We start from the raw sequence: 27,596 nt of genomic DNA, 5'->3' as shown, positions 1-27,596 counted from the left end.
TGGCCTACTAGGCTCCTCCATCCATGGGATTCTCCAGGCAAGAGTACTGGAGTGGGTACTATTAGAAGTGAGCAGTAAATAACAGAACAAGTAGAAGCAAGGAAGTGAAAGACACCATGTTATATTCTAGAGTGTTTTGCAGTGATTGGGAAGAGAAGTCTTTTCTGTACTTACAGGTAATCCCAGGGCACCCATGGGTCCTGGAACTCCAGGAGGACCTGGATATCCCTATAATTTAAGCAAAAATATAAGAGACATGAATTCTCCGTCATATCTAATTATTTTCACTGAAGACAAACCAGTAAATGATAAATAGTAATTACAAATGATAATTTGATAAACTCTCCATCTTCTATCCAAGACATGAGGCCACAGAAAATGTCCCAGAGATAGACAACAGAGACAAAAATGTTTACAGAGATGCTGTGTATACTTTTATTGGAAACTCTTTGCCCAGAATCATATATTATAACCTATTGAGAGGAGAATATTCATCTCATCTTTCTCTAGGTTATGTTATGCTGTGAATAAATGTTCATTATGTTAAATATATACAGATTGTGAAATCATATCCTTTTCAATGTCAGGGAATTCAAAAATTAAGAAATGTGATTGTGAACAAATACTCTAGCCTATCAAATTTTACAAGGACTACACCCTTAGTGGTATTAACCATATTCAGATGCTTCAAAGAATATCTTAGGAGACAATCATTTCTCAAATTAATTAGCCTTTAAAGGTATATTAAATTTCCTAGTTAACAGCAATTAGAGATAGGTAAAAGCAACCTTACAGTGTTTTACTCATAATACAGAAGTCAAAAGTGAAGAAAAACTTATGTAAAATGAATTTGCAGATAATATTAGGTACACTAGATCCATTACAATGCATTTTCTGAAAGCAAGATTCTTTAGTTGAAAATAATTCTTAATTCTATTTTCTATCACATTTAGAAACTTCAATAAATGAAAAACTGCAATCCAGATATAAAATTTATCAGCTATTACTATCTTAAAGATATAAGACCATAAGATGAATTCCAGACTCTGATCTTTCATACATAAAAGAATTACACTGTGACCACAAACTTATGGAATGGTGGCAATGATGTTATGTGTCATACAAACTATAAGTTGTCAAATCAAAGTAGACTCCTAATTGAATTTTCTTCTTCATCCACATATGCTAATTTAGGATGGTTAATTCTTCTCTTAAAACTATAGGCTCCTTTGACTAAGCCATCTGATTTGCATGCTTTTGAGTGCAAATCAGCATTCCGGATGGCAAACAGTTTAGAAGAAAACTTCTAATGGAAACTTACTACAAAATAGCATTTTTCACTTACTTGAATTTCATTCAAGGCAGTTCTACCTCTGGAATGCCATAACTTTACTATGTTCTTTGGACACATATCTTTCAGATTACTGAGTTCTTACCATTGCACCCTTTTCCCCCTGGGGACCTACTGGACCTGGACTTCCACGCTCTCCCTTTTGAAAAAAAGAAAAACATTGAAGCATGTTGATTAGTCGTGAAAAGGTAGAATAGACTACATATTATTTACTGACTCATTCGTTTGGTTTACAATTTTTAAATGTCTAGGCATATGGTATGTGGGCTTCTAATTATACTCTGACCCCAGGGCCTCCATTTATAGTCTCATTCTAGATTCTACAGATGTCAGGACAGACCTGCACACACAAACCATGAGACATATACACTTATCTCATTTATATAAGATGTGAATAAATAACAAATACATATTAGCAAGCCAAAAATCAAATTAGTTATAACAATGTTCTCCAGGACACAGCAGAGAAACTTGGAAGGCAAAGTGGTTTAATAGCAAACTATTAATACAATGCATTTATAATACATAGTCTATTCTACTTTTTCAAATACACTTGTACAATGACAAAACAAATAATCTATAAAACTATTTTATATTATTGAGTTGGCAAAATATTTAAGAAAAAACTGAACTTAATTATTATTGTGCCTATTCTGATGATGGACTGTCAATGTTTGACCATGTAATATAGTGTATAAAAATCTCTTAAGTTGCTATATATTTATTTCAAAAAATATTTTATTTCCTCATTTATTCTTTTGTTTCAGCAATATTACTTATCATACTGCTATAATCAATAATATTACATAATATTTTCTCTTGGCAGTAAAGTACGAAACAATGAAATATCATTAATTCAAAGTTTATAAAATGTGAAATACTTTCATTAAAGTGTAAATGAAACATGCAATGCACAGAAAATTAAAAACTACTTTCAAATCATTAAAAAAATTAGTCAAGAATGAGCTAAGCCTGGACCATAAACTCATTCTAATTTTCAGTAAGTTTTAAATTTACAAATTTTGCAGTTTTACCCTAAAGTTGCTAGAATTTTACTATTATTAAAATTCTCTTAAGATACTTTTCAAGGGATAAAATACTGAAGTTTATTTAAATGAAAAAATATAAATTATGAATAATTAAGATTTAAAATTGAACAAACATCATATGCTAAAGTTTTGCAAGTAGAAATTCTCATAATTTTAGACATATAAAATATGAAGATAGTAAAAGTATGAAAACAAACTGTAAAAATTAACTTGTGTATAACCATTGAACAAAATTTTATTTCTGTAAACTTTTAACACAACCATAATTATGATAATCAAATATACCACAATAGATTAAAGGTCTCAGCTGATTCACATCAAAATTCCAAAGATTTTCAGCATGTTAGAGTAGAAGACAACTTAACACAGAAGTAACTACATCACAATGGAAAAGTTTATACTTTTAGATAGTTTTATAACTATCTAAATTTTTCTGAACTGAGGTCATTTTATATTTTTATATTGTTAATAAAAATCAGTAAATATTTTTAAATGATTTTTAATGTACTGAGCATTGGGGAGATACAACAGAAATTTGACTTAGACTCTGCTGCTGCTAAGTCGCTTCAGTTGTGTCCGACTCTGTGGGACCCCATAGATGGCAGCCCACCAGGCTCCCCCATCCCTGGGATTCTCCAGGCAAGAACACTGGAGTGGGTTGCCATTTCCTTCTCCAATGCATGAAAGTGAAAAGTGAAAATAAATTTGCTTAGTCATGTCTGACTCCTAGGAACCCCATGGACTGCAGCCTAACAGGCTCCTCTGTCCATGAGATTTTCCAGGCAAGAGTATTGGAGTGGGGTGCCATTGCCTTCTCCGGACTTAGACTCTACCCTCAAGTAATTAGAAACATGTCATTAAGAAAGATGAATTAATTAGAGGAAATATTTTAATTGTGTGGTACTTATTCTACATCCAGGAAAGGAAGAAATCAAGAAGGAATAGAATAATCTGGGAAGACTTTATGGAGGAGACAGAACTTCACTGAGTACTATAGTTTGGCTTTGAATAAATACAGAGAAAGGAAGAGGATACTCTAAACCAAGAAAACAGTAAGAATAATAATAGGAACAGGTATAAAATATGAGACAGGGGAGCAAAAACGGTTTATACTGTGAATATCAGAAAATTCATTACATGAACTGATTAAGCCAAAATCATGTAGTATCTTGACAGCAAAGTAGAGCTATTAATAGGCTTAAGCATGATGGCTCTGACAGTAAAGAATCTGCCTTTAATATTGGAGCCCCGGGTTCAATCCCTGGGTTGGGACAATCCTATGGAGGAGGGCATGACAACCCATTCCAGTATTCTTGCCTGGAGAATCCTCATGGACAGAGGAGCTTGGTAGGCTACAGTTCATGGGGTTGCAGAGAGTCAGACATGACTGAAGTGACTCAGCGCATACACATAGGGAGTTAATGAAGATTTCTCAAAATGCTTTATCCTGACACATCAAAATAAGTGTTCCACTAGTAATATGTAGGCTGGATTAGAAGATGGAAAGGGAAAGTGAAAAGAAAGGAAGTGAAGTCGCTAAGTCGTGTCTGACTCTTTGTAACCCCATGGACTGTAGCTTACCAGGCTCCTCCGTCCATGGGATTTTCCAGGCAAGAGTACAGGAGTGGGTTGCCATTTCCTTCTCCAGGGGATTTTCCAATCCAGGGATGAAACCCAGGTCTCCAGCATTGCAGGCAGATGCTTTACCATCTGAGCCACCAGGCCAGAGTGTAAATTTAAGATAAACTAATAAGATTGTCTGAGGGGGTAGCCTAGATTGATTATTAGAAAGGATAAACTGTAAAGAAAAAACTCTAAGACCTGCTAAAAAGATTAGGCATAGAGAATGAGTTGATTAGATAAGCAAGGGACATGAATTTGATTAGATAACTCAAGGGACATGAATTTGAGCAAACTTAAGGAGATAGTGGAGGACAGAGGAGCCTGGCATGCTGAGGTCCACGGGGTGGCAGAGTCAGACATGATTTAGTGACTGAACAACAACAATGGAAGAAAAGGGAAATGCAAAGATGGGTTCACTCTATCTGGAACACTGGGAGAACAGAGATAGGTGTAACGCAGACCAATAGAAATGAGAAAATTAGGATGAGAACAGTTTAGATGTGGGTGGCGGGGGGAGGATGAATTTTAAATATATTGTTTAACTTAAATTAACAATTTCAGATGGAAATAACTGGAACATGATCTAATTTACTTCTAATCCTGGCTCTACTTAATTATTCACAAAGAGTAGCCTTGCATTAGATTACCATGCTTCCACTTTACGTTCAGCAAGTCAGGTTTCAGTCAAAGGTCCAAAATTTTCTAGTTCATAATGAGTCAATTAAAAACAATTCAAGAAAATGTCCTTGTTGGTTTCAAATAAAGAAATACTTCTAATTTTTTTCAAAAAAGACTTTCTTAAACTTGAAACTAAATATGGAAAATCACTCCCAAGGTAATGATTTCTAGGAAATTTTTAAGCAAATTACAATTTCCATCACAATAGCCAAAAAGATCCATGAATAACTTCATACTGGATTCCAAAAAAATATAAAGAGATTGTGACTGAAACTTGGATCAGGCAAAGTGATAACTTATTCTTCACTTTCAAAACTGTTTCCTTTAGGGACTTGTTCTCATAAAGTAGATTTAAATATTTTCTAGTCATATACCTAGACCATCTATTTCATCTTTTCTCTTCCAAGCACATAATTATAACCAAAAGAGTGCTCTGCTCTTTAAAATTTAGAAACATGTATACTGTCAGCTATATTTCAATATATTTAAGAGAATCAGTGTAGGTAATGCATTTTAAGTTATAAGTGATTTCTAATTCATAAAATATATGAATATCCCTCCTTTGAGTTTATCTTAGAATCCTTACTATTGAATAAAACAATGAAAGAAATTACCTTTTCACCAATGCTTCCAGTCACCCCAACTTCTCCAGGTAAACCAACAGGTCCCTTTTAAGAAAGAGTATAATAGAAAATACATATATATTGTATTGCCATTATAGCATCCTGGTTTTAAATTTCCTGTAAACACTATGTTTCTTTCTAACTCATTCTAAATTCTAAATTTGTCTTAGAGTAAAATTCCTCCTAGTATAGGTGTCTTGACTAAGATTTCACATTAGAATTAATTATTCAGTCAATCACCAAATATATATGAATGTCTAATTTGTGACAGGCCCTGTGCTGGAAGGCATGGAGCTTCAATTGTCCTTGTGGAACTAACAGTTCAATGGATATAATAAAAACTCCTGCAGTTTTTACAGATTCTTGATGTGGATACACTAGCTTAAGAAATCATTTCTGTGACTTCCTTCTTTGAAAGCTCCTCAGTACATGAGGGAATAGATTATTAATTCACTCAAAAAATATCAGGTGCCTACTTTATGCCTTGCCCTATGCTAGTTGCTGAGATTTCATTAGTAAGCAAAGGAGACCTAGGACTTGCCCTGATGAGGCAAAAAGTCCTGTAGAAATAAGAAAAACTAAATTAAAAAGTGAATAATTATAAATTATGATAAGAGGTTCACAAAGGAAACAACTGTGATGCTGAGGTGGAGAATAAAAGACATATTTTTACCAAAGATGGTCAGGGTAAATCTGAGATCTAATATTTAAGCTGAAAGTTCAAGAATAAGAAGAGGCTAGCCAGCCAAGGGAAGAAAGGAGGAAGAGCTTTCTAGGCAGAGGAAATAGCTTGAGTAAAGAATGAATTTGGCAGAGGTGAAAGAAGGCAATCAGTAACACAGTTTCAGAGTGAACAAGGCTCATGGTGCATCTATCTTTATGGATTCTGTCTCTCTGGATTCTGCTTCAAGCAGTGTAGAAAGCAAAAACGGTAACATAGAACAAGTTTCACAAGAGTATAATTCTTCTCCTGACTGTTTTCAATTATGAAGTTACTTTCTTTTATTTAAAAATGTATGAAATGGGTTTCCCTGATGGGTCAGTGGTAAAGAGTCTTCCTGCCAATGCAGGAGACACAGGCTCAATCCCTGGCCTGAGAAGAGCTCTCATGCCATGGAGCAACTAAGCCTGTGCACCACAGCTACGGAGCCCGCACCCTAGAGCCCAGGAGCCACAACTACTGAAGCCTGCATGCCCTAGAACGCTCAGCAACAAGAGAAGGGACCACAGTGAGAAGCCCTTGCACCACGACTAAAGAGTAGCACTTGCTAGTCACAACTAGAGAAAAGTCCCAGCACAGCAACAAAGACCCAGAATAGCCAATAAATAAATAAAGTTATTTTTTAAAAATGCATGAAAATTGTCTTTTCCAATAGCTACCATAGATACTTCAACAGACTATCATATAATAATACATATAAGCATTAGAAGATACCTGAATCATGAAAAATGGTTTGCTGTGTTGAAGCTAACTGAAGTTAATATATAGGGGCATGATTTTATACACACACACACACACACACACACACACATATATATAAAGAAAGCTGAGCACAGAAGAACTGATGCTTTTGAACTGTGGTTTTGGAGAAGACTCTTGAGAGTCCCTTGGACTACAAGGAGATCCAACCAGACAATCCTAAAGGAGATCAGTCCTGGGTGTTCATTGGAAGGACTGATATTGAAGCTGAAACTCCAATACTTTGGCCACCTGATGCAAAGAGCTGATTCATTTGAAAAGACCCTGATGCTGGGAAAGATTGAGGGCAGGAGGAGAAGAGGACGACAGAGGATGAGATGGTTGGATGGCATCATTGACTCAATGGACGAGTTTGGGTAAACTCTGGGAGCTGGTGATGGACAGGGAGGCCTGGAGTGTTCCGGTTCATGGGATCACAAAGAGTTGGACATGACTGAGTGACTGAACTGATATACGTATCCTCACCCACATCTATCTATCTGTTGATTATATATACACTAACATATGTTAAACACTTGCTATATGTCTGATTTAATCTTCACACCAACCATATTTGGTAGTATTATCATCAGATCAGATCAGATCAGTCGCTCAGTCGTGTCCAACTCTTTGCGACCCCATGAATCGCAGCACGCCAGGCCTCCCTGTCCATCACCAACTCCCGGAGTTCACCCAGACTCACGTCCATCGAGTCAGGGATGCCATCCAGCCATCTCATCCTCTGTCGTCCTCTTCTCCTCCTGCTCCCAATCCCTCCCAGCATCAGAGTCTTTTCCAATGAGTCAACTCTTCACAGGAGGTGGCCAAAGTACTGGAGTTTCAGCTTTAGCATCATTCCTTCCAAAGAAATCCCAGGGCTGATCTCCTGCAGAATGGACTGGTTAGATCTCCTTGCAGTCCAAGGGACTCTCAAGAATCTTCCCCAACACCACAGTTCAAAAGAATCAATTCTTCAGCACTCAGCCTTCTTCACAGTCCAACTCTCACATGCATACATGACCACAGGAAAAACCATAGCCTTGACTAGATGAACCTTTGTTGGCAAAGTAATGTCTCTGCTTTTGAATATGCTATCTAGGTTGGTCATAACTTTCCTTCCAAGGAGTAAGCGTCTTTTAATTTCATGGCTGCAGTCACCATCTGCACTGATTTTGGAGCCCAGAAAAATAAAGTCTGACACTGTTTCCACTGTTTCCCCATCCATTTCCCATGAAGTGGTGGGACCGGATGCCACGATCTTCGTTTTCTGAATGTTGAGCTTTAAGCCAACTTTTTCACTCTCCACTTTCACTTTCATCAAGAGGCTTTTGAGTTCCTCTTCACTTTCTGCCATAAGGGCGGTGTCATCTGCATATCTGAGGTTACTGATATTTCTCCCAGCAATCTTGGTTCCCCCTTAACAAATAAGGTAGATGAGTTAAGAAGCTTTCTAAAGTATATGAGCTTAAATAGTATATATGAGTTTAAGTGGCTACTGAACACTCGAAATACAGTCTACACTGACATGTGCTATAAGTGCAAAAGACACTCAAGATTTCAAAGACCTACTACAAAAAGTTGAAGCTGAAGCTCCAATACTTTGGCCACCTGATGCAAAGAGCTGACTCATTTGAAAAGACTCTGATGCTGGGAAAGATTGAGGGAGGAGGAGAAGGGGATGACAGAGGATGAGATGGTTGGATGGCATCACTGACTCAATGGACATGGGTTTGGGTGGACTCCGGCAGTTGGTGATGGACAGGGAGGCCTGGCGTGCTGCGGTTCATGGGGTCGCAGAGTTGGACACGACTGAGTGACTGTAATGAACTGAACTGAACTACAAAAAGAATGCAAAATATCTAATTAATGACTATTTACACTGATTACATATTAAAATGATAATGGTTTGGATATATTAGTTGAAGTAAATATTACTAAAATCAATTCCACTATTTTTTTTACATTTTTAAATGTGGCTATTGGAAAATTTTAAATTACATTTGTGACTTACATCATATTTCTATTGGATAATACTAATTCATATTTTTAAACAACATGCTAATAATATAAGTAGTTATATCCAGATGAAAGGGACCTAATAATTTATTTCTATGGTTCTTTAAGGGAGTGAAGGCTTTCATTCTGAAACAATCAATGATCTACGGTCAGTTAATCAAATCTGAGCAGAAACAATGAAGTTGAACTCTTTTGTGAGACAATAACCAAAATAGCAGAACCTAAGAACTGCCTTATAGCTCAAATGGTAAAGAATCTGCCTGCAATGCAGGAGACCTGGGGTCGATCCCTGGGTCAGGAAGATCCTGTGGAGAAGGGAATAGCAATCCTCTCTAGTATTCTTGCTTGGAGAATCCCACAGATAGAGAAGCCTGGATGGCTACAGTTTGTGGGGTCTGAAAGAGTCAGACACGACTGAGTGACTAACACTTTTTCTAAACACAGACTAGTTAATTCAAGGGGAAAAAAAAAGAAACCCTTTTCCTAACAAGTCAAATTTAGATGAATGAATGGAGTAGGGGCCATTTAGCTTATCCCAATATTGACCATGCATACCAGAGTAATATTACCTACAAAAATATTTTGCTTAGCCCACAGTTCACACATACTAATCTTAAAAAGCTGAATAAGGTGCTAAGATTTATCAGTCTGGAGGTTTTACATTAAAAGTTTTTATATATAAAGATTTATAAGATGCCTGGCTTCAGATGACTAGCATAGTGTATGCTAGGCTAGTGTATTCTCAAAGACAAATATTGGATAAGCATTCTTCAGTTCACCATAGTCCCTGTCAATCGCTCATCTCATACCTAACCATTTCACTATTTATACTACCTGCCTGATCCCAATAGGGTATTTGAGTTTGTCACTCCTGATGTCAGTATTAGAAGGTGCAGTCCATCAAAAGGGCATAATTGGAAGAGATAAGTTCTTATTGGAAAGACAAATAACTCCTAGGATTATATCCATTTCCACAGGGAATCTTTAATGAAACTTAGCTAGGGAACAGATGTACAATGGTTTCCTTAGACTATTTCAGGACCCCAAAAGCCTAATACAAACATATTAAACCTGATAACACTCAAGTTTTGGCTTATAAAGTGGGGACAGAACTATATGTAACCAGTTTATATCACTGATACATTACTCTGGAGAGCAATTGTATGTAGAGTATGTTATAAGAGAGTATATAGTAAAACAGAAGATGCATCTAATCCATAGCTTAGCACTTTCATTTCTAACTGGACACCTGGGTTTCTACTCACACATACATGCTCTAGGAGATACAAAGAAAATGTCCATGGTGGCATTATTTAAGTAGAAAAGTAGAATCATCTGAATTATTGGCTTGTAAACAGATAAACTGAAATGTATTCATACAGTGGAAAAACTCGACAGCAATTAAAATTAATGGACAAGATAGATCTATATATATCAATATAAATAAACGTTTTAAGACAATAATGTTGAGTGAGAAAAAAGCATACATTCTTTTCAAAAGGATTTTGTTGTTGTTTTGTCGTTTAGTTGTTAAGTCATGTCTGACTCTTTGGCCATCTGATAGACTGTAGCCTGCCAACGTTCTCCATGGGATTTCCCAGGCAAAAATACTGATGTGGGTTGCCATTGCCTTTTCCAGGGGATCTTCCCGACTCAGAGATCAAACCTGTGTCTCCTGCACTGGCAGGCAGAGTCTTTACCACTGAGCCACCAGGGAAGCCGGAAAAGGATACATCTTTATGAAAACATTTTATGCAAAATTTTTAAATAAATATAATAATACAATAATTTGTTCTGACATAAAATACATGGAAATTACATACACAACTTCAGAGTAATGGTTTATGTCTATATATAGACTGGTAGCTCATTGTTATTTTAATTTGCTTGCTCGTAACAAGCAAGCTTTTGTTGTTGTAAGCCACTGATATTCTGAGATTGTTTCTTTCTGCAGCAAAACTTAGCCTAATGTGACTGATGCAATGCATGTTTCAAAACTGATGAACTCTGGCATTTATTTATTTGAAAAACAGGTGATATTCCTTTACTTTCTTCTAACCCATATACTAAAGGCCTTAGGTGGTGGTGGAACTGTGAGAAAAAAGGAAGTTGGGATTCTAAGTCACTTTGTACGGGAGAGCTACTTGATAATACCTGCATTGGACTATTAACATGAGCAAAAACAACTTATCAAGTTAAGCCTACAAAAATACTAGGTTTATTTGTTATAGCTGTTAATATTCCCCTAAAAATATAGTGAATTAACATGTGTTGACATAAAATTGTAAAACTTTGTAACTCAGTTCAGTTGGCTTATTCAAAAGGTACTCTCACAGAAATGATTCTATAATTAAAGGTGGCATAGAATGCACTGAACCAATCTCTGGTTTTGATTGCAATCAATTTATTCAGTAAATACAAAATGATCTGAAGAAAATAAAATCACATGCATATGTATTTACTCATGTAATAAGCTATATGCTAAGAGTGGTAAAGGATATAAAGGTGAGTAAAATTTAATAAGAATGAATAATCTAGTGAATTGGATAAAGAAAAGCATATCTTCTGTAAGTTAAGGAAGAAAAATAAAATCTATATAATGCTAAGACAGGGGATATTGTATTTGGTTGAGAACATAAGGAAAAGCTTTACAGAGAACACACTATTAGAGGTATGGCTAACTGTTGACAAGATAAATGGTGAAAGTATATTCAAGGCAGAGGGAATGATTTGAACAGAAAGTAGGAGGTAGCAAATGATGAAACATTTGTCAAAGATAAAGTAAATCCAGATTGTCTGGAGCACAGGATATGTGTAGGAAAGAGACTTGAACAGATATATGGTGATGTCCTATTGAGGGCTTTGACTGCCAAGTGAGACATTTGTATTTGTGGTGCTTGCAGAAGAATTTGTGTTTGTAGAAGAATCATTGTTGGTTTGAGTAAAGGAGGAATATAATCATATCTGTCCTGAAAGGACAGTAATTTTACAACATTATGTTCAATGTGTAGTCATGGGGAAAAAAAAAAACCAACAGAAAATGGTGTGAAGAGTTAGAAGTTATTGTAATAGTACAGGTTAACTGTAATAACTTATGACAATGGTATCATGACTTGGAACAGCAGCTCAGGGGAGAAGCCAGTGTCAGAGGAAATACAAATTAAGTCATGGGACAATTATGGTTCTTAGAGAGTTTATTCTGAAATATTAATTTGTGAGTCCATAGAAAAATCAATCCTGAAATCATAAGAATGATGCAGTACATACAGTAATAGAACAAAAATAGGAGAGAATTTTAATGAAGATTCTTTGGAAGCAAGAGATAGAGGGAAAAAAAGGGAAGAGTCAGAGAGAAGGGGAACCAGGAATGTGCAAAAAAAATTCAAGAAGGGAAAATTTTCAGATAGAAATTGTTATTATGTGGGAAGGGTTGAAAAGGATGAATATTGAGACAGTCATAGGGGTTGGCAATTAGAAGGCTGGTGGTGATCTTTAAGAACAATTTAAGTATCTTGTGTGTTTGAATATAATTTTGCCAAAGCAAAAGTGGGAGAAAGTTGGGTGGTTTATTATTTTAAGAAGTGTGACAACAAAAAGGAGGAGGCACAATAACTGCATGAGGACACAGTTTAAAAATATTTTATTTAGAATCTAAATTTTATTCTATCTGCCAAATAAAAGAAACTCGTCTACAATAGAAAAATACTCTTCTGAATAGAAGGAAATTATATTCAAAACCTATTTTTTGCTCTATTTCACAGGATGAGTTTTTTTAAAAAACTAGGCTAATATTATGGCTTATTCCAACACATTTGTATCAGAGAGAAGATATTAGCAGGTTTTATAGGCTCTCAAGTTCTGTGAGTTATCTCTAGATAAGGTCCCAGAAGTTATCTCTATATAGCTTCCTTGCCCTGTGAATGCTTTGTGAGTTACAGAACTCAAAGCAGAGACATGTGTTAAGTAAAGGTTCCCTATAACCTCTTTCAGAGAAGGCAATGGCACCCCACTCCAGTACACTTGCCTGGAAAATCTCATGGATGGAGGAGCCTGGTGGGCTGCAGTCCATGGGGTCGCTAGGAGTCGGACACAACTGAGCGACTTCACTTTCTCTTTTCACTTTCATGCATTGGAGAAGGAAATGGCAACCCACTCCACTGTTCTTGCCTGGAGAATCCCAGAGACGGGGGAGCCTGATGTGCTGCCGTCTCTGGGGTCGCACAGAGTCAGACATGACTGAAGTGACTTAGCATAGCATAACCTCTTTATTGCAGAAAGCACTGTTTAAAAGGACAGATTCAGCTGCCATGACCTGCTCTAATTTTAACCCATGAAACCTTAAGCACCACATACGCCAATGAGACAGAAAATTACACATTCAATTTTAAAGTGCTCAAATGCAAATTACGAGTATGTGAAAATGCACACAATTTATCCATATTTTTAATCTGTGGACCCTCAGAGTAAAAATATGGTTTCCTTTTCTGTTCCTTTCAATTCATTCTTCTTCATTTCAAAACAAATGTTGAAATCGTTCATACAATTGTACTAGCCATGTCTTGCTGCAGAACAAATTACCCCAAAGGCAGTGGCTTTAAAACAACAGACACTTATTATCTCACAGTTTCCATCATTCAAGAATTCAGAGTAGCTTAGCTTGGGTGATTCTGGCTCAGAGTTTTTCATGTGGTTGCGGTTAAGATTTGACATAGGCTGTAGTCATCTGAAGACGTGACTGAGAATAGGGAATTCATTTCCAAGAAGGTTATTAGCTGGAGGCCTCAATTTCTTGCTATGTAGGCCTCTGTACAGTTTGATTACATAGCAGCCAGAGTGAATAATTCAAAAGAGAGACTAATCCAAGAGAAAGAATAATCCAAGAGAGAGAGTGAGCGAGGAAGACGCTGCAATGTCTTTTATGACCTAGTTACACACTACTGCTTCTGCTGTAGCCTATTCGTTAGAAGTGAGTCACTAAGTCCACTACACACTCAGAGAGTGAAATAAGATTGTCTTCTGGAAAAGAGGAACATCAAAGAATTTGTAGACATATTTTAAAACTGTCACAATAACTCAATTTTATTCTTGACTTGATTTGATGTTTTATTAAGATGTGATTCCTTCTAATAGTTTCCTCCAGTTTTGCACATCTATTAAGTTAGACACTTCAGTAGAAATATTCTAAGTAGTTTTGGAATGATGTACATTTTCCCAAAGATGAAATGCATAAACTTTCTTATTTCATTAGTTATGATTATGTATCGTGTATAAGACATTATACTAGTCAATTAATAACTAAAATATAAAGTTGCCATAAGATAAATCACTATAGAGCATCAGATAAAGTAGGAGTCAGCAATCCATGACCCTGAGAGCTGGCTGCCTGTTTTTGTAAATAAAGTTTTGTTGGAACACAGCCATGACCATTTATTTACCTATTGTCTATGACTGCTTTCATCCTATGAAGGCAGACCTGAATGGTTGGGATAGAGATTGTAAAGCCCACAAAACTAAACCATTTCTGTTGGGTATTTAAGGGAAATGAAAAGTAGTTGTTGAAGCCATAGCCTCAACTTAAAAGAATTATCAGCAATTTACACCTTTTTGATAAAGAATTTTCATTAAAAATGTTTCAAAACACCTATATCATCTCTAACACACATTAAAAAACAAACAAACAAAGCTTACAGCCAGAACATGACATGCTATGTGTCAAGAGCTAGATAACTCTATAATAATTGAAAACATTTCACTTTTTGCAAAATGGGATATGTAATAATCTATTTAAAGATTTTGTTAGCTCTAGTGGAAACTCAGAAGACCAAAAGGCCTTATGTATAATAAATAACTTGCTACAATTGAAAAGAAATACTATTTTTTCCCCAAAAGTTAGTAAAACTCTAAAATACTCAAGTTGAATTTTTTTAAAAGTAACCACATCCTACTGAAAATAAAATTAGGATATTTCCTAGTTAAAGCCAAAATGTTAAAAAAATTTATATGAAGTTCTTAGATTTGACAATTATCTTAAAAAAAAAATCATTGTGCCTTAACTGTGGAACTGTTCTGTATTGTTTCAAAATTTCTTTTTTTTTTTAATTAATTTTATTTTATTTTTAAACCTTACATAATTGTATTAGTTTTGCCAAATATCAAAATGAATCCACCACAGGTATACATGTGTTCCCCATCCTGAACCCTCCTCCCTCCTCTATTCAATGTAAAAAACAATCATACTTACAAGGATAAAGAATTTCGGACCCCCAAACTCTTCAAATTCACTTGAAAATACAATATACAAGGCTAATTCCCTACAATTTAGTGTTCTGTTTTATCTTAGAAACACATTAACTTCAGTGTTTACACTAATACTATTGTGTGTATTCTTTGTTTAAGAGAATTTTAGTAGTCATCTTAACACAATAAAAGTAGTAATTGGTAGTGCCATATGTAATTGCTGATATTTGACTATTACTACATTTTAACCTTAAAAATGGTATGTTTTCATGGTTCAATCTAGTACAAACTTGGAAGACAGGAGAAACAGAAGATCCATTAGACATGAGGAAATCACTTCAAACACTACGTGGAAAAATGTGTTTTTATTACAAGCGAGTATTTCTCTATTTCAACTTCTCATACTTTCGTCCAAGGAGAGAACAATACAGACTCTTGTCAGTTGAGACAGAAAAAGGGAAGCTGTAGAAAAGTGGAAAGAAAGGGTATATAACATGTTTTTGGACAAGAAAGAGGACTTCCTTTTTAGATATAAGAAATATGAGGCATATATGAAACACTTTGGTAGGAATATTTAATATACAATTGTAGAAGAGGGTCTAGAGCTAAAAGATATTTGTGAATCATCAGAAAATAGTAAAGACCTAGAGAGTAAATGAGTCACCAAAGAAAGTAAATACACTGAGAAAAATAAAAGGCTAAGACCAGTAGCATTTAGAGAGGAACTTGAAAAAAAGGAAACTTACAGAAATGTCCTATACATAAAACGGAAGTGTATTGACACAGCTATATTTAAAATGAGTAACCAACAAAGACCTCTTGTATAGCACATGGAACCCTGCTCATTGTTACGTGGCAGTCTGGATGAGAGGAGGATTTGGGGGAGAATGGATACATGTGTATGTATGGATGAGTCCCTTTGCTGTTCACCTGAAACTATCACAACATTGTTAATTGGCTATACTCCAATTCAAAATAAAAAGTTCAAAAATTTTTTTTTTAAAGAAAGTATACTGTCAAAAGGAGGATATTGTCTATTTATTTATCATCCATAATATTTCTTCAGACCTTCTCATTTGGGGGTAATTTTATGACTTGACAAGAATGAACAAATACTTTCTATTTATTTGTACATACATCACTATTTCCAAATAGGTAATCTCTGGGCCACTTTACTCCTATTTTCAAACAAAATCTGTAAGCGAAGGATATACTTCTTGTGACTTGGAATAAGCTACTTAAGCTCACTGTGCCTTATCTTTCATGATTTAGGAAGATGTGGCTTTAAGTTTATCAGTTTGTATGTTCTATAAAGCCAAGATGATGTCCTGTCTGATACTGAATCCCTTATGTATAACATACTGCCTGGAATACATAAGATAATATATCTGGAATGAAAGAGTGAATAAACTAGATAGAGCAGTGGCAGTAGAAACAGAGATGAGCTGCACACACAGTCTTTTAAGATCTTGATCTGTGGGTTTACTCTCAGGCCCAGCACGGGCTTTCACAGGATAAGCAGCTTTACTGAGTACGGGGGAGCCAGGTGCTCCAGGAATATCAGAAAGGGCCACAAGACAAGGATAAGACAGAAGAGTAGGACTTGAGCTCAGTTTCTTTCACAAAAATGTCAAAATCACAAATGACTGTTAAATAACCATCAAGAAAAAAGACTGGAACCAATCAAAAAAAGATACTTCACATCCAAAGACAAAATAGAAACCACAACAAAATAGTAGGAAGGGGTGCATTTGTGATAAAATCAAATACCATACACCCTGGGTAGGTGACCCACAACCTGGAAAATAATCTATCATACAGCTTCTCCCACAGGACTCAGAGATCTAGGCCCCACATCAGGCTCTCCAGTCTGGGGGGTTGCCATAGGGAAGAGGAGTTCCTAGGGCATCTGGTTTTAAAGGCTGGTGGGGCTTTAGTGCAGGACTAGGGGAAACAGAAACTCCACTCCTGGAGGGTGCACACAAGATTTCATGGGCACTGGGACCCAAAGCAAAGCAGTGACTCCACAGAACCCTGGGCCACACCTACCTACGGGACCTGTGAAGTCTCCTAGGGAGGCAGGGGGTGGCTATGGCTCACTGTAGGGACAAGGACACTGATGGTGGAGAGTTCAGGAAATACTCATTAGTATGAGCTCTCCTGGGATAAACATTTTGGCAGAGACTGGCCCCACTCAACAGCCTGCAGGCTCCAGTGCTGGGATATCTTAGTACGAACAACAAAAAGGATAGGAACACAGGCCCACCCATGAGCAGACAGGCTGCTTAAAGTATTCTTGATCCCACAGCCACCTATAAACACACCCCTTGACACAGCCCTGCCCACCAGAGGGATAGGATCCAGCTCTAATACAGCTCTACCACCAGTGAGTAGGTACCCATCTCTCCCACCAGGCAGCCTACACAAGCCCCAAGACCAACCTCACCCATCAGGGGACAGACAACAGAAACAAGAGGAACTACAATCCTGCAGCCTGCAGAATGGAGACCACAAACAGAGAAAGTTAAACAAAATGAGATGGCAGAGAAATACATTCCACCTAAAGGAACAGGATAAAAAACCAGAACAACAACTAAGGGAAGTGGAGATAGGCAATGTATCTGAAAAAGAATTCAGTGTAATGATAGTAAAGATGACACAAGATCTCAAAAAAAAAGAATGATGGTACAGACTGAGAAGATACAAGAAATGTTTGCCAAAGAGATAGACGACTTAAAAAATGAAAAAACAGAGCTGAACAATATAATAACCGAAATGAAAAATACACTAGGAGGAATCAATAGCAGAATAACTGAGGCAGAAGAAGTGAACTGGAAGACAGAATAATGGAAATCACTGCCAAGAAACAAAATAAAGAAAAAATAATGAAAAGGAACAAGGACAGTCTAAGGGACTTCTGGGACAATATTAAATGCATCAACAGTCACATTACAGGGTTCCCAGAATGAAAAGTGAAAAAGGGTCTGAGAAAATATTTGAGGAGATAATAGCTGAAAACTACTCAGCTTATTTAACTTATATACTCTGTGAAATACTGGGCTGAATGACTCACAAGCTGGATCAAGATTACTGGGAGAAATGTCAACAACCACAAAAATGCAGATGATACCACTCTAATGGCAGAAAGCAAAGAGGAACTAAAAAACCTTTTGATGAGGGTTAAAGAGAAGAGTGAAAAAGCTGGCTTAAAACTTCACATTAAAAAAACGAAGATCAAGGCATTTGGTGCCATCACTTCATGGCAACAGATAGGGAAAAAGTGGAAACAGTGACATATTTTTATCTTATTGGGCTCCAAAAATGACTGTGGATGGTAACTGCAGCATGAAATTAAAAGACACTAGCTCCTTGGATGGAGAAGGCAATGGCAACCCACTCTAGTACTCTTGCCTGGAAAATCCCATGGATGGAGGAGCCTGGCAGGCTGCAGTTCCTGGGGTCGCTAAGAGTCAGACACGACTAAGTAACTTCACTTTCACTTTTCACTTTCATGCATTGGAGAAGGAAATGGTGATCCACTCCAGTGTTCTTGCCTGGAGAACCCCAGGGACGGCGGAGCCTGGTGGGCTGCCATCTATGGGGTCACACAGAGTCGGACATGACTGAAGAGACTTAGCAGCAGCAGCAGCAGCTCCTTGGAAGAAAAGCTATGACAAACCAAACAGAGCATTAAAAAGCAGAGACATCACTTTGCTGACAAAGGTCCATAACGTCAAAGCTATGGTTTTTCCAGTAGTCGTGTACAGATGTGACCGTTGGATCATAAAGAAGGCTGAGCACCAAGGAATTGATGCCTTTGAATTGTGATGCTGGAGAAGACTCTTGAGACTCCTTTGGACAGCAAGGATCTCAAACCAGTCAATCCTAAAGGAAATCAACCCTGAATATTCATGGAAGGACTAATGCTGAAGCTGAAGTTCCAATACTTTGGCCACCTGATGCAAAGAGCTGGCTTATTGGAAAAGCCTGTGATGCTGAGAAAGATTGAGGGCAGGAGGAGGTGGTGAGAGAGGATGAGATGGCTGGATGGTGTCACCAACTCAATAACATAGCTTGAGCAAACTCTGGGAGCTAATGAAGGACAGGGGAGCCTGGCATGCTGCAGTTCATGGCATTGTGAAGAGTTGGACACAACTTTGTGAGTAAACAACAATGGGAATGGAAATAGCCACCCAAGTCCAAGAAGCACAGAGAGTCTCATACATGATAAACCCAAGAAGGAATATGCTGAGGCACATTTTAATCAAATTGGCAAAAATTAAAGACAAAGAAAAAATATTAAAAGTAACAAGGGAAAAGCAAAAAATAACATACAATGTAATCCCTATAAGGTTATCAGCTGATTTTTCAGTAGAAATTCTGTAGGCCAGAATGGAGTGATCATATGTTTAAAGGAAGGAAAAATCTACAACCAAGAAATATCCTACCCAGCAAGGCTCTCATTCATATTTGACAGAGAAATCAAAGGTTAACAGACAAGCAAAAATTAAGAGAATTCAGCACCACAAAACCAGTTGTACAGCAAATGCTAAGGAAAATTTCTAGGTAGACAAAAAAGCCCACAACTAGAAACAAGAAAATTATGAATGGAAAAGCTCACCAGGAAAGGCAAACACAAAGTAAAGGTGGGAAATCATCCACACACAATATGATATTAAACCCAGCAATCATGAGAAGAGGAGAGAACAAGTGCAGAATACTGGAAATGCATTTGAAATTAAGAGGCCAGAAACTTAAAACAATCTTTATATATTTATATATAGATGGCTATATTAAAACCTCAAGGTAATAGCAAACCAAAAATCTACAATATATAAAAACACTAAACAGAAAAAGCAATTCAAGTACGACACTGTAGATAGTCATCAGATCACAAGAGAAGAGAATAAAAGAGGAAGGGAAGCAAAAGGACCTACAAAAACAAATCCAAAACAATTAAAATGGCAACAAGAACATATATGTTGGTAATTACCTTCAATGTAAATGGATTAAATGCTCCAACCAAAAGACACAGACTAACTGAATGAATACAAAAACAAGACCCATATACATATTATCTGAAAGAGACCCATTTCAGATGTAGGGATACATACAAACTCTAAGTGTGGGGGTGGGAATAGGTGTTCCATGCAAATGGCAATCGAAAGAAAGCTGGAGCAGCAATACTCGTATCTGACAAAATAGACTTAAGACTATTACAAAGACAGAGAAGGACACTATATAATGATCAAAGGATCAATCCAAAAAGATATAACAATTTTGTAAATGTATAAGCACTCAACATAGGAGCACCTCAAAATATAAGGCAAATGATAACAGCCACAAAAGGAGAAATTAACAGTAACATAATAATAGTGGACTTTCATTCCCCACTTATATCAATGGATAGGTCATTTAGATAGAAATTCAATAAGGAAACATAGGTCTTAAATAACGTATTAGATCAGATTAACTTAATTGATATTTGCAGACTATTTCATCCAAAAGCAGCAGATTACATGTTCTTCTCAAGTTCACATGGAACATTCTCCAAGATAGATCCCATGCTAGGCCACAAAATAAGCCTTGGTAAATTTAAGAAAACTGAAATCATATCAAGCATCTTTTGCAACCATGATGCTATGAGATTAGAAAACAACCACAAGAAAAAAAAAAAAATGTGGAGGCTAAGCAATATGTTACAAAACAAAGAGGAAAAAAACACATAGAGACAAACGAAAATGAAATCAGGATGATCCAAAACCTAAGAGATGCAGCAAAAGCAGTTCTGCTGCTGCTGCTGCTGCTAAGTCGCTTCAGTGGTGTCCAACTCTGTGCGACCCCATAGACGGCAGCCCACCAGGCTCCCCCGTCCCTGGGATTCTCCAGGCAAGAACACTGGAGTGGGTTGTCATTTCCTTCTCCAATGCCTGAAAGTGAAAAGTGAAAGTGAAGTCGCTCAGTCGTGTCCGACTCTTAGCGACCCCATGCACTGCAGCCCTTCAGGCTCCTCCTTGCATGGGATTTCCCAGGCAAGAGTACTGGAGTGGGGTGCATACAAGCTTGTCTCAGTAAGCAACAAAAAAAAAAAAAAAAAGGAAAAAAAAAAACCTCAAACCACCTAACTTTACAGCTAAAGCAACTAGATAAAGAAGAAAAAGTAAAATCCAAAGTTAGTAGAATAAAAGAAATAAAGATCAGAACAGAAATAAATGAAACAGAGACAAAAGAAACAGTAGATATGAAACTAAAAGCTATTTCTTGGAAAAGATGAACAAAGATTGTTAAATCTTTAGCCAGACTCATCAAGAAAAAGAGAAAGAGGACCCAAATCAATAAAATTAAAAATGAAAAAGGAGAAGTTACAACAAACACCACAGAAAATACAAAGAATCATGACTACTACAAGCAGCTTTATGACTGTGTGACAATAAAATGGATGACCTAGAAGAAATGGGCAGATTCTTAGGTACGATCTTCCAACGCTGCGTCAGAAAGAAATAGAACATATGAAGAGACCAATCACAAGTAGTGAAATTGAAACTGAAATTTACAAACTTCCAACAAACAAGTCCAGAAAAGGTGGTTCACAGGTGAATTCTATCAAACATGTAGAGAAGAGTTAACACCTATCCTTCTGATACTATTCCAAAAATTGCAGAGGAAGGAACACTCCAAACTCATACCATGAGGTCACCATCACCCTAAATCCAAAATCAGACAAAGATACCACACACACTATGAACATAGACACAAAAATCCTCAACAAAAACACTAACAACTGAATCCAACAATACATTAAAAGGATGAGACATAATGATTAAGTGGGATTTATCCCAAGGATGCCAGGATTTTTCAATATCTACAAATCAATCAGTGTGATACACATTAACAATTTGAAGAATAAAAACTATGTAATCATCTCAATAGATGCAGAAAAAGCTTTTTGACAAAATTCAACAATTTATGATAAAAATCCTCCAGAAAGTAGGCCTTAACATGATAAAAGCCATACATGACAAACCCACAGCTATCATCACACTCCATGGTGAAAAGCTGAAGTATTTCTTTTAAGATCAGGAACAAGACAGGGATGTTCACTCTCATCATTTTAGTCAACATAACTTTAGAAGTCCTATCCAGGGCAATCAGAAGAAAAAGAAATAAAAGAAATCCAAATTGGAAAAGAGAGGTAAAACTTTCACTGTTTGCAGATGACATGATTCCTTACATAGAAAATCCTAAAGATGCTACTAGAAAAGTACTAAAGTTCATCAATGAAAGTCTGCATTCATTCACACTTTAAAAAGTATCATAAAATAAATTTATGACATAAAGAAGTATCATAAAATAAATTCATTTAGTCAACATTATTTGAGAATATAATACATGCCAGACATTGATGAATAATGTGGAATATTTTACATAGTCAGTTAAGTGTGGACTATAGGATAAGCACTTCATTGTTTAAGAGGTTCCTGATTGGACAACAATTTATTTTGGTATCACAGTTCCTCTACTTCAGACTCTTGACATTTGGATATACAAGTTTCCTAAAAGATAGAACTGGTCTGTTTAGTATCTAAATAGGGAATTCAGTCTCTGAAATTTCCCTGACAACTATTTGATTTGTATTCCCTTGGATCATACATACAGTCATGAAAAAAAGTTCAGAATGAAGTTTTGCCTAGAGAAGGTCTGGCAATGATTAAAAGAATATGCCTGGAATGTCTACTTAACAGATGCTTTTACTCATGCTTATGTTATAGGAATCTTGAGACTAGAAAGGCAACTGGTTCTGTCCTTCCTGCACTAAATCGCCTGGCAATGTCGTTCACGTATTCCGCTCTTTTGAATGAGTCTCTTGGCAATAAATCAAAGGCGATAAAGTGAATATCAGCACAGATTATTAGTTTTTCTTAAAAAATGTAAGTTGGATAAGAAATAAGGGGAATTATCCTACTGTGATACTTGTGTGGCACAACACTTGAATTGCTAGCTCTTCCTAAAACTCTAATAACTAGAGTTTTAGAGTGAAATTCACTAGGATCATTCACAGAAAAGAATGTGTTTATAATCATAGCACCTTTTTTTTTTTCCCACACACAAAGCATTAAATCAGTTCTGTATTTTGTTTTTGTTTTTTTTTTCCATGCAGACTCCATAAAGTGAAAGAAAGTAAAGTCAGTGAAAGAAAGTGAAATCGCTCAGTTGTGTCCGACTCTTTGAGACACCATGAACTATAGCCCACCAGGCTCCTCCATCCATGGGATTCTCCAGGCAAGAATACTGGAGTGGGTTGCTATTTCCTTCTCCAGGGGATTTTCCGGACCTAGGGATCAAACCCAAGTCTCCCGTATTGCAGGCAGATGCTTTAACCTCTGAGCCACCAGGGCAGACCCCATAGGGATTGAGTTTCTGTAGACTCTATCTGAAGATAAAACTAGAGCCAGAAAATCTATTGTCTTATGCCCCCCATCAATGTCTACATCTAAAAATGAGAAAAATAACGTGATGATATTAATATTTCCATGTACAAATCTATAAAGACTTGAGTTCCAGATTAGATCGTCAATTCTGAAGCAAGTCATGTCACCAGATTGTGTCTCATTCTTCCAATTCTAAAAAACAAACAGGATAAACTAGATAATGTCTTGTACACTTTCCAGTTCTAAAATTCTGTAACTTAAATATAAAGAGGAGAAGGAAGCAGGAGGGAGGGGATATATGTATACCTATGGTTGATTCATATTGATGTATGGCAGAAACCAACACACTATTGTAAAACAATTTTCCTCCAACTAAAATTTAAAAAAAGAAGAGAAAAAACTCTAGGTATTTTAAATCTTTTGAACAGGTGAGAAAGATGTAATAAAAAAAAAAAACTAGAGTATTTTTATTTCATAGTGAGAAGGGTATGTCTAGCATTCTGGAGCTTCAGTATAACCAGAGAAACTATTTACTGACAACAGCTCTAGAAAGTAAACATGGTGACTTCTCATAGATCTCACTTTATTTTAAAAAATAGAACTTGCTTGTTATCCTTCTGTTTATACAACAATAACAACAACTAATACAACCATTGCCATTTATTAAACACCTCCTGTGAGCATAGTTCATCTTAGGCAGTTAGTTTCCAACCCTGACAATAAACATAAAAAGATATCTCACTTAAGTTTTACAAATGCGAAAGAAGGGATCCAAGATCGGGTTTAAAGGAAGTGATACTTGGGCTGACTTGTGGAAGAAGAGTAGGTAGTATTTATAATCCAGAAAAGATAGGAAGGACATTATAGGAAGTAACAAGAGCCAGATGAGCTGTTACATACTCTGCTTTACCTCCTTCTAGCCGTTCTGAACCGCTTATGATACAGTTCTAAAAACACTCCCAATCTTCATGCCTCCATATATTTTGTGTTCATGCTGTTCCCAATGACATGTCCTTCCATATTCAGACTATCTTACAAGAATATGTCATATTTTCTGAATTAGCTTAAGCACATTAAAGTCCTTTTAGGAAACAGTAGCAAAAAGTAATTACCTTTTCTTACTTTATCTCAGTTCATCATATATAACATATACTTATTGAAAATATATACTATAAAAGGCATTTACTTATTGCTGTGTGAGACAGTTTTCTGTTGAGATAGTTCAAATAAAAAAATAAATATGGTATGAAGCAATAAATTAAGAACCACAATTCTGAAGATAAAGGCTTAACAGAGGAAGCAATTGAATTTAACTGGATAGGGAGAGCAGGAAAGACTTCAAGCTTGAGCAGATGATTTAAGATGGGTCTCGGAAGTTGATGTTAGGCCGACAATAGGAGTAGGAAAGTGATGGTCTTCAGAGGTGATAGAAACAATGCCGTAAATAAGAGGGTTACATTTAAGGTTTGTTGAATGCCCTGGTTTGGCCTAGTAAGTTGGGAAGTGTGAGAAAAAATGATAAAGTTAAGTGAGGTATACACTGTGGGAGGTTTTTAAAGTCAGGGTGAGAAATTCTTACAGCCTACATTCTTAGGCCTTTTATAGACTGATTCCTGCCCACCCTGCTCCCCATTATAATCTGCTCTGTTCTGTCCCCCTGGTATTTCTGGAGAAGCTTGCATTATCTAGGTCTTTCCTGATTTTAGTGACTATACCAGAAAAATATAGATTTTGTCACACAGTTTTTCCAAAACCATTAATTAGAACCCTCCCCCCGAAACTGAGCTCTATATCTTAGCATGTATCTTGGTATCTGAAACTGAAGAAATGAAAGGTTATAGTCTTACACAAAGTTTTCTATAAAACACAAAGCTGGCTGTATTTATGGTTGGAATAAAATCCAGATTTCACTTATTTTTCCTATAGTAAAAAAAAAAAAAAAGAGCATTAAAGGTTCCATACATATTTATGAGCAAAAATGCTGTGATACTGTCCATTAGGCTGCCATGTTGAATTGATGGAAAAAAGAAAGATGTTTCAAAAACAGAATATAGAGTGAAAATGAAAAATCTCATTCTAATGGGGATTACAGGTTTAATGACATTCCCTTGGAATTTTTTCCAAAGTAATGAAAGAAAAACTCATGAAAACTTAATATGTGGAAATCCTTTGACCCTTAAAACAGGACTTCAAAAAACAATGGATAATTTCAGAAAAATGTTTCTAGTGAACATGTGCATATAAAGAATAGATTTCATTGTTCTTAGAAAATATTTCCTTTTAAGATTCTTTAAGCATCTGTTAAGGAAAACAAACTATAAATCTCAGTAGGTTACTTTGGATGTACATGTGCTCTGTATAAATGCAAATTAATTCACTATGTTCACACATAATATACAAAATCAGTGCCTGAGAGCAATCTGAATATGTTTTCTAATTTGAAAACACATATGTGTTTAGTGATTTTTTTTTGTTTGTTTAAGAATAAATGACTAATAAAGCAGAATTGCATATGGCAGATTGATATAATCAAACTGATATATTCCAAATAAAATTCTAGAAAAGGAAAGGGCAATTAAAACTTGTATTACTCAGCCATTAAAAAGAATACATTTGAATCAGTTCTAATGAGGTGGATGAAACTGGAGCCTATTGTACAGAGTGAAGTAAGCCAGAAGGAAAAACATAAATACAGTATACTAACGCATATATATGGAATTTAGAAAGATGGTAACAATAACCTGGTGTACGAGACAGCTAAAGAGACACTGATGTATAGAACAGTCTTATGGACTCTGTGGGAGAGGGAGAGGGTGGGAAGATTTGGGAGAATGGCAATGAAACATATAGAATATCATGTGGGAGGCGAGTTGCCAGTCCAGGTTCGATGCATGATGCTGGATGCTTGGGGCTGGTGCACTGGGACGGCCCGGAGGGATGGTATGGGGAGGGAGGAGGGAGGAGGGTTCGGGATGGGGAGCGCATGTATACCTGTGGAGGATTCATTTTGATATTTGGCAAAACTAATACAATTATGTAAAGTTTAAAAATAAAATAAAATTGGAAGAAAAAAAAAAAAAAAAACTTGTCAGCCAAATCCTGACTACTGTCTGTTTTTGCATATAAAGTTTTATTCGGAACAAAGCCAGACTCATTCATTTACTTGTGGTCTATAACAGCAAATTTGGAAAACTCAGCAGTGGCCACAAAACTAGAAAAGGTCAGTTTTCATTCCAATCCCAAAGAACGCTCAAACTACTGCACAACTGCACTCATCTCACACACTAGTAATGTAATGCTTAAAATTCTCCAAGCCAGGCTTCAGCAATATGTGAACCATGAACTTCCAGATGTTCAAGCTGGTTTTAGAAAAGGCAGAGGAATCAGAGATCAAATTGCCAACATCCGCTGGATCATCGAAAAAGCAAGAGAGTTCCAGAAAAACATCTATTTCTGCTTTATTGACTATGCCAAAGCCTTTGACTGTGTGGATCACAATAAACTGGAAAATTCTGAAAGAGCTGGGAATACCAAACCACCTGACCTGCCTCTTGAGAAACCTGTATGCGGGTCAGGAAGCAACAGTTAGAACTGGACATGGAACAACAGACTGGTTCCAAATAGGAAAAGGAGTACATTAAGGCTGTATATTGTCACCCCGCTTATTTAACTTATATGCAGAGTACATCATGAGAAATGCTGGACTGGAAGAAGCACAAGCTGGAATCAAGTTTGCCAGGAGAAATATCAATAACCTCTGATATGCAGATGACACCACCCTTATGGCAGAAAGTGAAGAGGAACTAAAGAGCCTCTTACTGGAAGTGAAAGTGGAGAGTGAAAAACTTGGCTTAAAGCTCAACATGCAGAAAACGAAGATCATGGCATCTGGTCCCATCACTTCATGGCAAATAGATGGGGAAACAGTGGAAACAGTGGCTGACTATATTTTTCTAAGCTCCAAAATCACTGTAGATGGTGGGTGATTGCAGCCATGAAATTAAAAGACACATACTCCCTGGAAGGAAAGTTATGACCAACCTAGACAGCATATTCAAAAACAGAGACATTACTTTGTCAACAAAGGTCCGTCTAGTCAAGGCTATGGTTTTTCCAGTAGTCATGTATGGA

At 36.5% G+C, this 27,596-nt stretch overlaps 1 protein-coding gene across 3 annotated transcripts in view; it reads right to left on the bottom strand.

Moving 5' to 3' along the window:
- The window catches only part of COL24A1 (collagen type XXIV alpha 1 chain), a 394,910-nt gene that overhangs the window by 142,058 nt on the left and 225,256 nt on the right, over nt 1-27,596 (bottom strand). For all 3 annotated transcript variants that reach the window (XM_070786184.1, XM_070786183.1, XM_070786185.1), the window contains 3 exons: nt 5,316-5,369; nt 1,437-1,490; nt 175-228 (listed from right to left, as the gene is read on the bottom strand). In XM_070786184.1, coding sequence (XP_070642285.1) covers nt 175-228; nt 1,437-1,490; nt 5,316-5,369 — 162 coding nt within the window. The remainder of the gene's footprint in view (nt 1-174; nt 229-1,436; nt 1,491-5,315; nt 5,370-27,596) is intronic.

This window comes from Bos indicus, chromosome 3, assembly GCF_029378745.1.
Source record: "Bos indicus isolate NIAB-ARS_2022 breed Sahiwal x Tharparkar chromosome 3, NIAB-ARS_B.indTharparkar_mat_pri_1.0, whole genome shotgun sequence".
Taxonomy (NCBI): domain Eukaryota; kingdom Metazoa; phylum Chordata; class Mammalia; order Artiodactyla; family Bovidae; genus Bos; species Bos indicus.
The sequence above is the reverse complement of the archived record's forward strand: the minus strand, read 5'-3'. Positions and strand labels throughout refer to the sequence as shown.